General features: G+C 41.4%; 2 protein-coding genes across 3 annotated transcripts in view; both read left to right on the top strand.

Moving 5' to 3' along the window:
* Window positions 1-15,096, top strand: part of TAX1BP1 (Tax1 binding protein 1) — a 112,516-nt gene extending 97,420 nt beyond the window's left edge. For both annotated transcript variants that reach the window (XM_074984571.1, XM_074984572.1), the window contains exons 17-18: window positions 13,188-13,273; window positions 13,858-15,096. In XM_074984571.1, coding sequence (XP_074840672.1) covers window positions 13,188-13,273; window positions 13,858-14,059 — 288 coding nt within the window. In that variant the 3' untranslated portion in view covers window positions 14,060-15,096. The remainder of the gene's footprint in view (window positions 1-13,187; window positions 13,274-13,857) is intronic.
* Window positions 904-3,938, top strand: LOC142007924 (uncharacterized). The gene is made up of 2 exons (XM_074984573.1): window positions 904-2,459; window positions 3,791-3,938. Exon 1 carries the CDS (start codon window positions 1,095-1,097, stop codon window positions 2,403-2,405), a length of 1,311 nt encoding a protein of 436 aa, XP_074840674.1. The 5' UTR covers window positions 904-1,094; the 3' UTR covers window positions 2,406-2,459; window positions 3,791-3,938.
* Window positions 15,097-17,572: the final 2,476 nt, after the last annotated feature.

Below are 17,572 nucleotides of genomic sequence, written 5' to 3'. Positions count from 1 at the left end.
AAGGGGGCTATAGAGGACGTTCCCCAGGAATTTTGGGGACAGGGGTTTTATTCCCACTATTTCCTAATTCTGAAAGTGAAAGGGGGGCTATGGCCAATCTTGGACCTGCGAAACCTGAACAAATTTTTTAAAAAGATAGTTTCGTATGATATCCCTGGGCATAATTATTTCAATGCTGGAACGAGGGGACTGGTGTGCAGCTCTTGACTTACAAGACGTGTATTTCCATACAGCAATTTATCCACCTCACAGGAGGTTCCTCCGTTTTGTTCTAGGGAAGGATCATTAGTTCATAGCCCTTCTGTTCGGACTCTCCTCAGCCCGGATAGTCTTTACCAAATGCATGTCAGTAGTGGCAGCCTTCTTACGCAGGCAGGGAGTGCATCTGTTCCGCTACCTAGACGACTGGTGGTTGAGAGGTCGGTCACAGAGACAGGTGTCCAAGATACGTACAGATGATGAGGAAAATGTTTGACATGTTAGGCCTCCTAGTAAATGAGGTGAAGTCTGTGCTAGCCCCGACTCAAGTCATGGAATTTGTGAATGCAAGCCAGGGCCTTTCTACCACAGAGCTGGGTCTAAGCTATGGCGTCTTGCATCCAAGGCTTAATAAGGTTCCCAACCACAATGGCCAAGGGATGTCTCAGACTGTTGGGCCACATGGCAGCATACACATTTGTAGTCCAGCATGCCAGGTTACAATTGCGTCCCTTTTAGCTGTGGCTCGCCTCAGTGTACAGTCCTGTCAGGGACAACATAGACAAGTTAATTACAGTCCCCCCGCAAGTGTTGGCGGCACTACGCTGGTGGCTAGAAGCCGGGTCGGTCTGCACGGGAGTACCTTTCAATCCTCCACAACCCTCCCTCTCCCTGGTCACAGATGCCTCGGACCTGGGCTGGGGAGCACGCTTGGGGGACCGCCAGATGCAGGCCCTGTGGAGCAAGACCAGCGCTCAGCTCCACAGAAACGTGTGGGAGCTCAGGGCAGTTTGGCTGGTGTGTGAAGTGTTTCAGAAGGAACTGAAGAGGCAGTGTGTTGCAGTCAGCAAAGACAATACTACAGCAATGTACTATATAAACAAACAAGGTGGTGCATGCTCGTCACCCCTGTGTCTAGAGGCCCTCATGCTTTGGGACTTCTGCATCCAGTACCAGATTCTCCTGAGGGCGTTCTACCTGCCTGGGGCTCACAGCTCCCCAGCGGACCACCTCAGCAGGTCCTTCATGGACTACGAGTGGTGATTACACACCGAAGTACTGAATTCAATTTTCCAGAGGTGGAGGCGTCCCCAGGTAGACCTCTTTGCTACTCATCTCAATGCGAAGTGCGGGACGTTCTGCTCTTACCAGAACCGAAGTCCAGGCTCTTGGGCAGACGCCTTTGGCATTTGTTGGTTGGGTCCATTACTGTACGCCTTCTCACCGATACCGCTCATCCACTGAATGCTGTTGAAAATTCGGTCGGACCGAGCATCAGCTGTCCTGGTGGCCCCAGCCTGGGTTTAACAACACTGGTACTCGACCATCCTGGAGATGTCCACTCATGCCCTGGAGGTGCTTCTGCTGCCTCTGGATCTGCTGACACAGGAGGAGGGGAGACTGCTACATCCCAATCTCCAGGCGCTGCATCTCACAGCATGGAGGCTCCACGGCTGAGACCGATTGAGCTGGCCTGCTCCAAACCTGTCAGGGAAGTATTGCTGAACAGCAGGAAACCCTCTACAAGGGTAGCATATGTAGCCAAATGGAAAAGGTTTACCCTTTGGGCCACCCAAAAGAGGGTGTCCCTGGGAGAGGCCCCAATACCATGTATCCTAGACTACTTGCTGGCTTTAAGCCAGACAGGGCCGTCACTATCCTCCTTAAAAGTGCACTTGGCAGCCATTTTGGTGTTTCACCCAGGGGGGGACGGGAGGTTCTCGGTCTTCTCAGACCCAGTGGTAAAAAGGTTCATGAAGGGAATGGAAAGAGTCAAACCACAGGTTTGGGGCCCCCTGCCAACATGGGACCTTAATTTGGTTTGGTCTAAGCTGATGGCTCCCCCATTTGAACCTCTTGCCTCCTGTTCTGTGTTGTTTCTCACCTACAAGGTGGTATTCCTGGTGGCTGTTACCTCAGCCAGAAGGGTGTCAGAGCTAAGGGCCCTGACGGTGGACCCACTTTATACGGTGTTCCACAAAGACAAGGTCAAACTGAGGCCCCACCTGGCGTTTCTGCCGAAGGTGGTCTCCCCTTTCCACGTTAACCAAGACATCACCTTACTGGTGTTTTACCCAAAGCCCTATGCCTCCCCTGGGGAGCAGAGTCTACACACCTTGGATATCCGGAGGGCACTGGCCTTCTATATGGACAGGACCACACCCTTCCGGAAGTTGCAGCAGTTGTTGCAGTGGCAGACAGGATGAAAGGGCATCCAGTCTCCTCTCAATGGATCTCCTCCTGGATAGTGGCCTGTATCAGTGAGTGTTACAAACTGGCGGGGGTTCCCCCTCCGCCGATCAGGGCTAACTCCACTAGGGCACAGATGTCCTCTGTGGGGGTTCTTGGCCGAGGTCCCTATCCAGGACATCTGCAGGGCGGCCGCTTGGTCCTCCATTAACACGTTCACAGCGCATTATGCAGCACACATGGGAAGATGGTGCTTTGGGTAGGGCTGTCCTTCACTCCTTTAATGGCTCCAACTCCGCCTCCTAGACATTGACTTGCATTCACCCAGATTGGAATGCACATGAGCAATCACTCGAAGAAGAGAAGACAGTTACCTGTTCTGTAACTGGTGTTCTTCGAGATGTGTTGCTCATGTCCTTTGAAAACCCTCCCGCCTTCCCCTCTGTCGGAGTAGCCAGGAAGAAGGAACCAAGCGGGGGGCGGAGCAGGCAGTGCATATGTGGGCGGTCATATGGGCACCACTCCAGGGGGCGCCGCACCGACCCTAGTGCTACTGGCTAGGGCAAAAAGCTTCTGGCAATGGGGGATGTGCTCGGCGCACACCCAAATTGGAATGGACATGAGCAACACATCTTGAAGAACACCAGTTACAAACAGGTAACTGTCTTTTTCCTTTCCTTCCGTACCTATAACTGCAGTTACTTGCTTAGCAATAGGTGTAGAGAGCGCAACTCCAGCTCGTAGCAGGGAGGTGAAGGGAACAGTCAGTGAGGAAGGAGCTCTGAGAGGAGTGGGCGAAAGGTAGTGCCAGCTTTGAGTGTGGGAGGCACAAGGTTACTGGGAAAGGGGCCAGAGAGACTCATGGGGCAGTCATGTGTTCCTCTCTAAATTGTGGACTTCTGCCACTAAGCGTTATAGGTCATTTCTGTTTCTTGGGATACCCAGGACTTAGTTACTGTGTTAGTTTTCTGCCTCCAGTGAGAGGAACTTTGTGTTTAACTGGCTGACATCACCCAAATAATGTTCAGTCTCCTCAGGGCTTGGACACCAATTACTTTGTCTTCTATGTTAACAATAGGTGCAATAGTAAGTAGTCCCTGAGTGCTTCTGAAAGATGGGTTACCATATGTTCCTGAGACAACTTTTTTTGGCTTCCTTTCTCTGTATGGGCAGATAATGGTAAATGTCTGGGTTTTTTGAGGAGCAGATAAGCTGCAGCTCAGAAGGATCAGTGGTTGGTTCAGTCCCCTGCAAGCCATAGTTGCGTGATCTCACCCACACAAGCGCTGATTCCCAGTCCTGGCTGACATCTGTTGCTGTGTCCTGGACTAGTGTCAGCCATCCTATTACTGTGACAGAGTGTGCCACAGCCGACCACCAACTTTGAGTATTTCCATTGCAGGTACTCCCTCCAGCATCCCTAGATCTGACCCCCATCCAGCTCACGTGCCCACCTCCACAGCAGTGTCCATTTTTGGGAACCTGAAATGTGATAACTCCATGGAAAGCACTGTTCTATGTTATAATATTATTAAAGGCAGAGATTTAAGAGATAGTGAGTAAGCTTTGTTTACGTAACTGTTTGTCCACCCGCCCAGGACACGGATTTTAAACCATCTTTTCCATTACATCTACCTTCTCTTAAATATTTACTTATCTTCCTTGCAATTATTATGAGCGTCAGTATGACAAACTCTTATTAGCTACCGCACTTGACTGTTGTTGGATAAATACCACAAAAGCAATATGTTAAATTCAGCGAATTTTCCAGGCCAGTGAGGAGTTTGTTACATAGTGGTTTTTTTTGTGCTGGTGCTTGCCAGTACGGAATTGGATTGGCTTGTTGGGGGGAAGGGGAAGGGTGATGTCTGGGTACTGGCTCCTTTTTTTTTTTTTTAAATAAACAAAAAACAAAAAAACACTACTGTTACATGGCATGGAGGGGTTTTTAAAAGTCAAGCTTGTCTTTTAAGACATTAGTAATCTGTTTTTGTTTTATAAGCTTAAGTCACATATACTTGTGTACAAAAAGAGAAGTGGTATTAGTGAATTGTTTTATAAAGAAAACCATATCCTGTATATTTTAATTTGATCAAGGGTTTTTCATGGTGTTTTTAGTTTCTAAGTGCTCTTGCAACTTTAAGAAGTATTTGAGAAATATTTTTACAATGTGTTGTGCTCTTTGCAAGTGCGGTGGTATCATGACCTGTTTCTCATTTGATCTAGTTTGCCACATTTAATTGCTATTAACCTTTGCAGAAACTGATCAGCGTTCAGACAGGCATGATTTTAGCCTTGGTGCTCAGCACCTATAATGGAGAAAAATGTATTTCTTCCTCCTGCCTTTTGAACCCTATGTCCATTATTGTGAATAATTAGGGGAACTGTCAGAACTATTGCAGCCTATTTAAGGTCTAGAATATCATCTTTGTGCCTTTGCCCATCTTTTCTTCACATTTTGCGTATTTAATCTGATCATTCTTGGCACAGACATTACATATGACAAGCCCTTCTTTTTTTGAATCATCTGCTGCAGTTTAATTAGCCAAGTGTTCTTCCTGATCTGTGTGTTTTGCCCTTTCGCAAACCTCAAAGAAACAGTGCTAGAGTCTTGTGCTCATTTGCTGACACAGCTTAGGTTTTGTAATGAGATGGAAGGAACCTAATATGCTCAAATAGGAACCAACTTCAGGTGAATGTGTCAAGGTTCTCATATCAAATAGCAATTTACATTCTAATACCCTAGAATTTATTTTCTTCCTATTTTCTGGTTGTCAACTAAATATAGATTTAAATGGACTCAAAGGTAAAATCTAATTAGTTTCCACATAAGAGGGAGGATATATGTGAACAAATCAGAATTCTAACTATTTGAAAATAAAATGTTGCTATTTCTTTCTAGAGACACTTGGTAAGAGAAAGGAGTGTGTTAAGTGAGATTTAAAGAGATGAAATGGTATATTTCCATGAGCTGTAATAGTAATAATGAAAGAAACCCACTGTGTGGCAGGAAGAAAACAATACCTCTATTGGTTGTGCATGTACAGAACAAAATAGCTTTGTTTGGGAAGCAGAGGGTGCAAGTCCACCAACTGATTTGAAAACCAGTGTGGTGTGCTGGAGGGATGGCCCCTCCATGCTGATAGAGTATCTGACCTGGATTAGGCAAACCGATAAGAGAAGGAATGTTAAATCTGCTTCGGTTGCCCTGGTCACTCGATATCTCATGCCAGAAGAGGAGTACTATTGAGGCTTCCAAGTGCTCCCAGAAAAACAGCAGCTGCTGCCTGGGCACCTAGTGCAGAAGTAAGGGTGACCAGCCTTTAGAACTGGGCGGCTAGACAATGAGATTTCATGGTTTGTGACCCCATTTTCCTTGTTGTGAATTAGGTAGATCCTCTAATGACAGGAAGCATCTTGATCTTTTCAGGTGCAAAAGCTACTCTTCTGGAACTTTGCTATTTCAGGGTAGTGAATCATCGGGTTCTCATGTCAAACTATATTTTGTTAAAGCAAATTTAACACCATTACTGAATATTTGCCAGACAAACACCATGAACAATGTAGGGCCATTGTAAATGAAGGCCAGGTCTTGGCAAAGATTTCTTTAGAGGCCTCTTTAGATGCTGTAAACCATCCATTTTCTCTGTCATCATGGTGCATCAGGAGACATCTTGTCTCCAGTTGTCTGTCTTACCTAGAAAGGTACAACTTCCTGTAGAGGACCTTCCTTTTTTTTGTGATAAGTTACTTTTGAATGATTCCCTGCATGTGATCACTTTTCACCTTGAAGGGTTTTACCTGGGTATTGACACAGCTTGTACATTTTTTTTAAACTTCTTTGAGTGATTGCATATATTCATTCCACTCCTGGTGACTTGGTATGACCATAGGGAAACTTCTTCCAGGGTGGCTCAAGTGCCTGTGCAGGTGTGTCACTGCATCCCCTGTGTAAATGAGAAGCACCTTTCTCCATGGTCTCACTCAGTTTTTTTTTTTTTTTTGGGGGGGGGAGGGGGTTCAATTTTAATCATCCCTTGTTTTGGCTTTCTGCTTCCAACACGGAGCCATGCCCTACTCTAAGTTGTGCACTTCTTGCTCAAGGCCTATGTTGGTGACCAACTGACACAATAGTTGCCTGTAGTGCCTGAGTGAAACACACTTGATGAATCAGTGCCAATTTTGTTAGGAATTCAGGGCTAAAATAAAGAGAGATTAGGTTGAAACTCTTGATACAAGCAGAACTCAAGCTGCGCCTCACTCTTAGACTTGGTTGTCTGGCTGGAATACTTAAAGGAAATTGTTTGGCTTCTTGTTAATTATTAGTGTGATATTACAGAAGCTCTTCTATTACTGGCTTACTGAATGTAATTACATAATAAACCACCAATAATGAGGGTTGTCTGCCCTATTTCTTGGTCTGCCCTGTGTGTGTCATTCTCCACATGGTCACAATGATAGTGCACACTAGAGGCTTCTTGCTCAACAGAGGTGCAACATGTGTTTGAAACAGTAAAAAGCCATTGACAAGAAGTATTTAATCACTGGCATTCACATTGTCATGTTTGATCTGTTCGGTCTCTTTCCTGCTGTTTTGGAGTACCTGTCGGAATTTTAAAAGGTGGATCTCGCTTTGAGTTCTCTGTGTCCTCTTGTTGGCTGTCACTGCCTGTCACTTCTTCGTAGAAGGCTTTTCATTTTTTATAGAAGGGTCCTGAAAAGACTTGTGAATCTCTTCCCACAGGTTACAGAACACACTGCGGTATGGGTCTTTGAACCTCTTTCTTAATTTCCTTGTGAAACACCCCTTTGAACCATTGCTGCTTAAGCTATCCATTAAAACCACCTGAAGTGTTTAGGGAGCTAGAAGATTTAATGGCAAAACCTTCAGTGTTTTTGAAAGACAATGTATTATTACAACCTCATTGCAAGTTCTTATCCAAGGTATCTTCTGAATTTCATACAAGCCATCTCCCAATATTTTTTCCTGAACCCACATCAGGTTTGGCTAAAATCTGCTTTCCAGATGTTTGCAGAAACTTAAGCTTTTATCTGGGAAGAGCCAGACCTTTCCAGAAGTCTTAGACTGTTTAAACTGTGGACAGATCCAGAGAATCCGCTGTCTCCATCCAGAGATCTATTTTGAATCATTTCATGTAATGGCACTACAAGCATTCATCCTCCTTCTAGAATGTTAGCCTGATCTTGAAGGTCACAGTCTACACTCAGTTACTGAAAAATGTTCCAGTTGTTGAAATTTGCTGAGTTGCAACCTGGTTTTCAGTACATTCTCAAACCTTATGAAGTTTTGATGCATACCTCTAGATCAGATGTTGCAGTTAGCAGTACAATTTTATCTTTGATGTTAGACTATGTTCTGAAGCCCCATCTGTCATTGGCATATAACCTGGAAATCAGTTGAGGAGGAATGCCTATGGTAAGGCTGTTGGAAGAAAAAAAATTTTTTACCATGTGCAGTAACTGGATTTGTGTGTGTGTTCGTGTGGGTGTTCAAGTACTTGCCTTTCTTTCCCCTGTGTCAGAGATTCCTCTGCTGGAAATACGTGGTAGAGAAGGAACTAAGTGCAGTTTGCCTGTACCACCCTATATATGTTTGGGATGAGGCCCAGGGGTGTGTAAAGCATAATCATGGACTGAATAGGCACTGCTACATAAAATGACAGATCAAATATGTGGGATACACAAACTCCTGCAATGGATTGCTCCATATAGATACATACTCAAACTCAGTTACTGCATAAGGTGGGTAGTTTCTCCTGTTTTGATATTTGTATCTGGGGACAGAAGGCAAACATCTGCTATCAAAATGAGTGTATCTCTGACTCCAATACTCCGAGTCTTTGGCTAACCTTATCCTCTGGATATATCTTTTACGTAGTTGACAGCCATTATTTGTCTTCGAGAACCATCACGTGTATTTGCATGGGCGAGAGAGAGCTGCATAGTGAAGCATTGTTGCTATAGCAACCTTTATACCTATCCGTTTAATTTAGGGTTTCCTGTTGCACAGTGTCCTCTCTACAGCTATGATTCCCTACCCTCCCTTACATGGATAAATACATAAGAATGTTAGGTTAGGGGTGGGGTTGGGGTGGAGCTTGAGAGAGCTGTGGTACTTCTATGTAAAGATTTGGTTTAATCATCGATGAAAGGTGAGGCTGCCGCCTCTCAAATTAATACTGAAGTATCCAAGAATAATTTCATCTGAATTATTTTAATCCTGTGCTACCAACACAGATTCCTTCTGTCATTACAGTATCCCCTGAATTGTGTTGCTGTGCACTGTATTTGTCATTTATTGACCTCAGCTATGCAAGATTGCAATGAACCTTCTTCCTGGTTGGCATTAGGGATAGTTGGATTTATTGTGGTTGTTTCATATAATTGACTACACTTAAAAAGCAAAAATACACCACAACGTATGGTTCAAGTGTATGTTATGTTGTTAATTCAGTACAGTTTTGAACCATTACAAAGTGTTTTTTTAAATACACCAAATTACTAGTGTTACTCTTAAATGAGAAGGAAAAGCGTTTTTCTTGAACGGTTGAGAATGTTCTAGCACAGTTGTCATGCCATCAGTGAATCTAGCTTCAGATTATATTGATTGTGGTAGCATGTGACGTATCTAATAAGCAGCAGGGCAAGGAAGGTGTGTGCATAAAAACTGACGCGCACAGATTTTTAGTGGGGAAAAAGACTTTTTATAAAGGTTTTTATATACCTGGTAGAGTACTAGAGAGGCTGTCTAAACAATAAAGAAAAGCTGAATTTTGGTATGTTGTTCAATTACTAATATATACAGGGAAAATTGATTCGTTTTGCCCAGTAGATCAGTTGGAAATATAGAGAACTGCTAACTGGAGTAATTAATGACCTATAAAACAGAGAACTTTAGAGCAAAATTCATAATTGCTAGACAGAGAAATGCAAAACAAATGCTGACACGTTTCTCCTGGCAGAATGTTACACACTGTGGATAGTAAATGTTGATATTTGTAAGGAATTCTTTAAATCTTACGAACTCAAATATAAACATTACAATTACGTTCTGATTTAATTCTACAGGTTCCTGCACACAATGTTAATAGGGCAGAAATGCATATGTAGGGAAGCCGAACCTAAGGTCCCGTCCATTATTTGCTGACACAGTTTACAGAAATGAACAGGATGTGTTGACTAGCACTGAGTAATTAACACATGGTACAAAACATACCTATTCAACTTGTACCATTTTGTGTGTGTTAATATTAGATGGAAATATGTTTACAAGTGTAATGGGTTTTTTGTTCGTGATATTAAAAACTTGAGCTCTTTTATGGTGCACCAAGCTTTGTGTGTAATAGATAATTACTGACGATTCATTAATGTTTCTTTGCAGTTATGTTTTAATAGTAATGCACATTAATGATTCCTTTTAGGGCCGCACAAGTGCTTTTTCTAAAGCTTTGTGCAACTAGAATCATGAAGGGAGAGGAGTCTCTGTGCTCATCTATAATTGTTAACATGGCAGCTGGCAGTCATTAACTCCATCTGTAATACTCTCTGCTAAGGACACTTTGAATTAATATTTACTACTGCACCTAAAGTTAAATAGATTAACAGTGTGATTATGATGCATTGCTTCTGAGCATGTTTTCTGGCTTGGTTATCTACATTAAACAATGGATGTACATAAGCAAGGAAGGGTGTGTAGGAGCACAGCTGATCAGAAAACAGATTTTTCTGTCCTGTGAGCAATCGAGAATTTGAAAAACGTTTGAGTCCAAATCAGGACAAACAGCAAATATTTAGAATTTTTCACAAAATTAAATTCTGAAAGGAAGTAGTTTTGGGTCACTTGAAACTCTCTCTCTCTCTCAGGGATACATGTGTAAAGTGAATTTGGAAATGTCATTTTAAAACAAATAATCAAAGCCTTCAAAATCAATCAAAAGAAATCAAAATGGGGACATTTTTTAAAAAAAAGTCTTACCAATATATATATTTTGGTGAAAAATTTCAATTTTGTTGAAACTGCATTTTCTAATAGAAAACTGTTGGAACAAATATTTTGTGATCAGCTCTTGAAGAGCCCTATCTCTCAGGGGAAGTACTATCTGTTTCACTGTTGAGAACAAGGGGCGAACAAACTTTTTACACTGGGGCCCACTTTTCACCTCTGCAGTCAGCAGGGCCCCCCTCACCTGTCTAATGTAATCTGAAGCAATGGAAATTTCAGTTATGTTCATCTGACTAAAAAAAAAAAAACTTTTGGCACATGTAAGAATGTCAGCTTTGAGTCAGTGTATAAATGTGAATACACACACACACACACACACACACACACACACACACACACACACACACACACACACACACACACACACACACACACACTCTCTCTCTCTCTCTCTCTCTCTCTCTCTCCAACATATTTAATGAGATTGATGCACCTGAGACCCAGCAGCCAATCATGCTGTGCCCCCCCCAAAGAAATTTCTGCCCCCCGCTTGTGCAGCCTTGATCTAGTATACTGTTAATAGACCCTTTGAAATAGGGCTTGTGCCCAAAAATGGGTCCAAAGTGTACAAAAATTATAAGATTATAAAAGTCAGGTCTTGAATGATTTAAATTAAACTAGGTATGTATCTGCAGTATAAATATACATGTTTGGAGAAATTATATATTTTTTCCTTATGATAAATATTTAAATCGGTAATGTGGAATATTTCTGATCTGCTCAGAACATTATTTCCTCCCATTTATTAACAGCATTTTGCTAGGTAATGTTGAGACAATTTAGATATTACCCAGTAGTTTTTCCTCTATTAATTAACCTTTCCTTACTGGTGACTAAAGGAACTAGTAATGCTTTAACAATCCATATGTCCCTTATACCACAGGTGCTAGGCAATCATGTTAGATAGGACAACACTGTCTCTAGCATCTGTTGCAGCAAACCTCACTAGCTGCTTAATGGGAATGTTAAATGGTTGAAATTAAGCAGCTGTTGTTCAGAGAGTAAGGAGTTATGGAATCTCCAAATTGGTCTAGTTTCCATGGTCTTTTCTCCATTACTCTGTGTAATAATTAAAAACATAAGAAAAAAAGAACCCAGTGCAGGCTGAATGTGCAAAATAGACACACACTTGTGAAAATCAGGCTCCCAGTGTCATTGTTAACACTTCATGCTTGAGTTGAGAATAAGGAGAAAAATGAGTTAGGAGAATGGATTTCAGAATGTTTGAAAAGTTTTGCTGAAGGCTTTTGAAAATAAGCAGAATTTACATATAAAAGCTTCTTGTTTTCTGTATGCATTTTTAAAATGGAACTGAGAGGATATGCAGAAGACAAGTTTAGTAGTAGTAGGCTTATACTTATTACAGTATACAAAACGTGCACAACTTTAATTTTTCTTCTCCCTAGGGTTTTTCTTTATATCGTTGCCTTCACCTGTGCTATACGAGAGCACTGCTGCAAGCACATCTTAAATTTTATTACATCATTGTGAGTGTTTGAAAAACAAACCCACAGTACTGCCCTGATTTCTGAAGCTGCCAGAATTAAATTGAAGTACCAGGTTAGGGTATCCTGCACTTTATTCAGTTTTAGAATTTCAAATCACAGGTTTTTGGGGTTTAGTCTCCAGTGACAGACCTGACTGGGGTACCTCTTGATAGTGGCTCCGAGGCAAACCTGATTGTCTATCAGCATAGGGATCCTCACCAGCATGTGCAGCAGCTATTTATGTGCATTTAGCATTCATGAAATGAGGACACAACTGACAGAGTTGATGAGAGGAAGCAGCCAAACTGGGCATTTTAGCTGATGTGTCTGACTGCAATGTGAAATGTGTGACACGGTTGGCTGGCAATAGATGTATGTTCAGATCACTCAAAACTGACTGTTGGGAAGCAAGAATGTGAGTCTAAATCAATGGATTTTTTTTCCCCCCAGTTTGAGAGATTTTAAGAATCTAACTTAATATTCTATTATCTAGAGTTCTATTGCTTCATAAAATGTCATTGTGTCTTGTACTCTTGTGCTCTGCATTTGGTTTAACATAGGTTCTTTTGTTCTGAAATGGCCTCAGGCATTTGCAGTAAGATCTATGTATTTTTAGTAAATATATTCGTAGAAGTATTCTAAATGCACCGGCACAGATTTATACTGTAGGGCTACGTGTACACAAGAAGCATCTGTTGACAGAAGCGACTGTCGGAAGGGGTTTCCTGGCAAAACTTCCATTGACAGATTGCATCAACACACAAAAGCAGATTGAAAGAGCAATCTGCTCCGACAGAGAGCAGACAGACTTTATGGCCGCCTCTCGACGGAATGGTTGACAGGAACCTCTGCAGACAGGTCTGCCAGCTGAACCGGATACCCTGTCTATCGACAAAAGGGCCTGGGAGCATCTACGTGACTGTTCTGTCATCAAGAAACTGTTCAGAAAGGCATTATACCTGGAGGGCAGGTATGCAGAGTTTTGTTGACAGACTGTTGGCAAAGAACATTTTGTGTGTAGATGCTCCACGTGTTTCCAACAAAAACCCACTTTTGCCAGAAAAGCCCTCTTGTGTAGACACAGCCTTGGTGTTTACTTAGAAGGCACTTTGTTTAATTTTTATATTCATTAACAAATTTCTTTTTTTGTATGTTCCAATAAAAACAGTAGTTGACAGGCCAAAGTAAACGATTAAAATCTAATCCCCAGGTTTTCTCTAAAGATGTGTATTGAGAGAGAAAAGGCTTTTTGTGGATATTTTTGATAATACTGCACATGTTTTTCATAGGATGATGTTGCAACTGTACCTTCTGCTCCTGATCCTTCAAGTCTTCTCTTACATGAACATGGGACAGGCTTTTGTTTTGACTCCAGGTAAATGTAATTGTCAGCATTTTTTTTGTCATCCACTCTAAGTGTTAATACTATTCAGAACTTCCTAGTAGTGTTTATTGTTACCATGGAATTTGCTGTTAGATGTGTAATTCGGAAGACTGTTGGCATTATGCCTCACTTCACAGATCAGGACAGTGTTTTGGCCCATGAATGATTTTTTTTCTTGCCAACCTAATTGTGTGTGTAAGTTAAGAATTTTATGAAGTGTTAAGTTTGCTAAGAACAGAGTAAGCATTTATGAGCAGAGACATGTTCCTAAAGACCTGCTTAGGCCATTAAGACATTCAGTACTAGCTGGAATTATGTCAAAATTATGTAATCTTCTGGGCACTTTATTTTGGAATTTCAGGAAAAAAACTATTTTAATCGTATTGAACATTTCAGCTTATGTTTATTCTAATTAACTGTAAAACACCTACTTAAGGGGCTAAACCTATTGCCCTTTTAAATCTGTGGCAAAACTCCCAAATGCCTTCAGTGTCAACAGGATCAGCTTTATTTTGCAGCTTCACTCAATGGTAAATTGTCAGTAGTTAATTTTCTTTTTTCCCCTTTCTCTAAAGTTTTGATGTGCACAAGAAATGTCCCCTTTGTGAAGTGATGTTTCCTCCTAACTACGACCAGAGCAAATTTGAAGAACACGTTGAAAGTCACTGGAAGGTGTGCCCCATGTGCAGTGAGCAGTTTCCTCCAGACTATGATCAGCAAGGCTTTGAAAGGCATGTTCAGACGCACTTTGATCAGAATGTTTTAAATTTTAACTAGATAAGTAAAAGTAGTTTTTATTTAGATTCTTTTGGCAGTCAAGCTTAGGGGAAGGAAAAAAAAAAAAACCTCCAACAGGCAGTCCACCTGTAGAAAAGCAAATGCAGCTTTCATATAACTTAATCCAGATATCTAAATGCTACTTTCAGTATACAATGCTCTACAGTATAATTGGAGTTAAGGTAAATCTTTGGTCTATCAGCAATTGTCAGTTTAGTCTCTCTAAATCTAATATTCTATAATGAGCAGAGAAAAAAGAACATCTTGTGTCTGTTTATTCCCTGGTTTAGTGAAATCTGTAAGGACACAGTGATAATTGGGAGGCAATTAGTCTCAAACATAAGTGGTGTTTCTTGGTGTTGTTCAGTTATACAGAATGACAGGAGCTTTCTCTTAACCATGATAATTGGAACATGATTAAATATCACAACTTAGTTACGTAATAAAAGGATGTTTCTCATAGTAATCTTGTGAAGTATTTCTTTGGATAATTTTTGATTCAGAACATTACATAACTTATCTTACAAAAGTATAGTTTTCTAATCCACTTCAGAAATTTAGTTCCATGTATTGAAATTAGATGCTTGCAACAAAAAAAAAAAAAATTGACAAATACTTTACTTTTACTTACAAAATGTTTGCCTAAGAGTATAACTTTATTTGAAGTATTTTTATGAATTTAAGGGAATCGCTATGCTCGAGGACTAGAAAATAATTGTTTAAAATCACTACCATTTAGTATAAAATATTATTTGGAGAAACTCATAATATCCCTACATATACTTTCATACTGAATCAACTAGCGAGCTGTATTCTTTTTGAGTAGGGCTTTTAAAATCTTTGGCATCTTAATTTTGCATATTCTTTCTAATATGTACCTACCAATATATATCTATATCTAAAACATTTTATATTTAAAAAATTACTTTAAAATGTGTATTAAAATAAAACAAGTAATTTGTTCCTTTGGGTGAAATAATTTGCGTTTCACTTGTTGTACAGTTGTCTTGTTACATTAAAGGCAAAATTGTTCATGATGTCTGTGGCATGTATCCCGTGCTCCATGTTTCTTTACCTGAAGTAAATTCAGTTTTTAAAAGTTTTGCTTAATTGGAGAAAGAGATCACTTACTAATGAATATTTTTTTTTGTCTCTGTGTAAGAGAAGACTTGAACAGCTGTGTTATCTGGAGTTCCCTTTTGCATTTATAGGGTCAGTGTTTAACAAGAGGTTGGATTTTCCTAACTAAGGCTGCATCTACATTATGAGGGAAATTCGAATTTATTTATATTGATTTTCTAATTCTGGAATTTATATGTTCAATTTTTGACTTCACACTGTGCTCCCCACAAAGTCAAGTCATTGCTGTCACACACTGGCTACCATCAACTGTTGCAATAGTGCATTGTGGGAAGTTACCCCACAGTTTCCTCATCCCTGTAGCATTCTGGGTATGCTCGCTGGTCTTGACATCATCTTCCCCCCATTGCATTTTGATCATTCCCCTCCTGATCCCTGAAAATGTCGATCCTGGGAAATAATGCAGAGACTCTCAGTTACAAGGAAGAATTTTTGGTTTCCCCACACATTACATTGTCAACATGGGTGCAGCGACTGTGTTCTTATTTGGACATACACTGATGATTGCATGCATGTGATCCCTGAAAATCATGCAGGGGCTCAGAATGCTTTTTAATTTGAGAAGACTGTAGTAAGAGAATTTTTGGTTTCCTGTTCATTATGTTAATGGAAAGGATATTTGGGTTTCCACTGCACTATAAGGCTTCCATGCAACAACTGTTTTCTCAACTGACCATCCACTGCGTATCCCAGCTCCTGTCACTGCATAAATGTGATCCCTGAAAATAATGCAGGGGCCCAGAATGCTTCTTACATTGAGAAGCATGTAGGAAGAAAGAATTTTTGGTTTCCTCATACGCTATATTTGGTGTTGGGGAGAGTCTTAATGCGAGTTCCCAGACTGTGCAGGAAAAAAAGGATTTTTGGTTTTCCTCTGGCCGCAGCAAGCCCAGGTATGGGACAAGGTGTGGGGGAGGTGTCACTGGATGGCCAGTTGAAATGGTTCTCCCCCAGCGACATCAAGCCCCTTAGCTGCTGGGAGAGACTTTTCACTGGCGGCAGCAGCAAGCCCAGGTGTGGGAGGGTGTCTGTGGATGACCAGTTGAGTTGTTGCTTCCCTGATGGCAGCAGCAAGCCCTTTAGCCACTTGGGGCGACTTCCCTATGGTGGCAGGAAAGCCCAGACTTTCTTTCCTGCAGGACTGGCAGCATTGTCAGCACCAAACAGCAGGCCCATCCTTCTATGGGGTTAGTTTGCAGGCTACCCATGTGATGTGGCTGAGTGTGGGAAAGACCCAGACTGTGTGGCGCCTGTGGAGGAGAAAAGAGGGTTCGCGCACAAATGTAAACTACTAAGAAGCTTCTTGGTGTGGTATGCAAGCACAACTCCCAGCACAGCCTTGTTGACACATGGCGCGGCGGGGAACGGACCGGCACCAGGCAGAACGGAAAAAAATAGAAAGTATACAGACAGAGCCGTGAACACCCTGCAGGTACTAAAACAGCATAGAAAGAAAGTAAGTCATTTCTCAGGCAGTCATTGTAACATAAGCCCACGGCTACAGGCTCGCTGCTCCCACTTGGAAATTCAGGCTCTTCCTGTTACTGGAGAACAGTGGCCAGAGCAGAGCACCAAGAGGAGCATTGTGAGTTACACATGAGACACCTCTGGAGGCTAATAAATTTGCTTTTAAGATGTGGCGCTTCCATGCTTGCATTTAATTGAACTTCTAAATTCAAGCTTGACACGATACCTGTCAGGTAACTGCGATTTTTGTAATCTTGTGATTACTGCACCCAAAATCGAGCTAATGGTCTTTACAGTGAAGACAGTAGTGGTAAATTCGAGCTAACTGAATTAAATTTGATTTTTGTCTTATAGTGTAGATGCAGACTAAAGCTGGACAAATTATACCTGATATGAGTTATCAGTTCTCCATGTTTTTTTCCCCCAAGTCTTAATTCTGTTGAGGAAGACAGCACATCAGGGCTTAGTAGTTATTGTCACTTTTATTTACTAGTGTATATAAAATATAGGAACAGAACACATTTTAAAGATTAAAAATTTAAGTAAAGGCACTGAGATTTGTGGTTGAGTAGACCACTGTCTGAAAACAACCTCAGAACCCTCTCCTCCCCTGTTGCTCACCTGCCCCCCCCACTTCCTGTCTCTCGAACATCTATTTCATCACAGTCGCCAGATGAAGTGGTTATGCCTCCACTATCATCCCCAGCTGATTTCAAGGCCTCATAAGATAACTGATGATCTTATAACTCTTCATGTTTTGTGAATAGGACAAAGATTCATCGTACAAATGGGGGTATGTCTTGTAATCAGTAACAACCTCCAGGACAGTTACTTGTTAGTAAGACAGTCTTATAACCAGCTCGGGCACTTGCAATTATTCTGGCCATGTCTACATGGGCAAGTAAA

Source organism: Carettochelys insculpta, chromosome 2 (assembly GCF_033958435.1).
Source record: "Carettochelys insculpta isolate YL-2023 chromosome 2, ASM3395843v1, whole genome shotgun sequence".
NCBI lineage: Eukaryota > Metazoa > Chordata > Testudines > Carettochelyidae > Carettochelys > Carettochelys insculpta.
Note: the sequence above shows the minus strand (reverse complement) of the source record. Positions and strands in the feature narration are given on the sequence as shown.

Excerpts from the sequence above, each read along its gene's own strand:
- LOC142007924 (XM_074984573.1), top strand. The coding sequence starts at position 1,095 with ATGCTCGTCACCCCTGTGTCTAGAGGCCCTCATGCTTTGGGACTTCTG.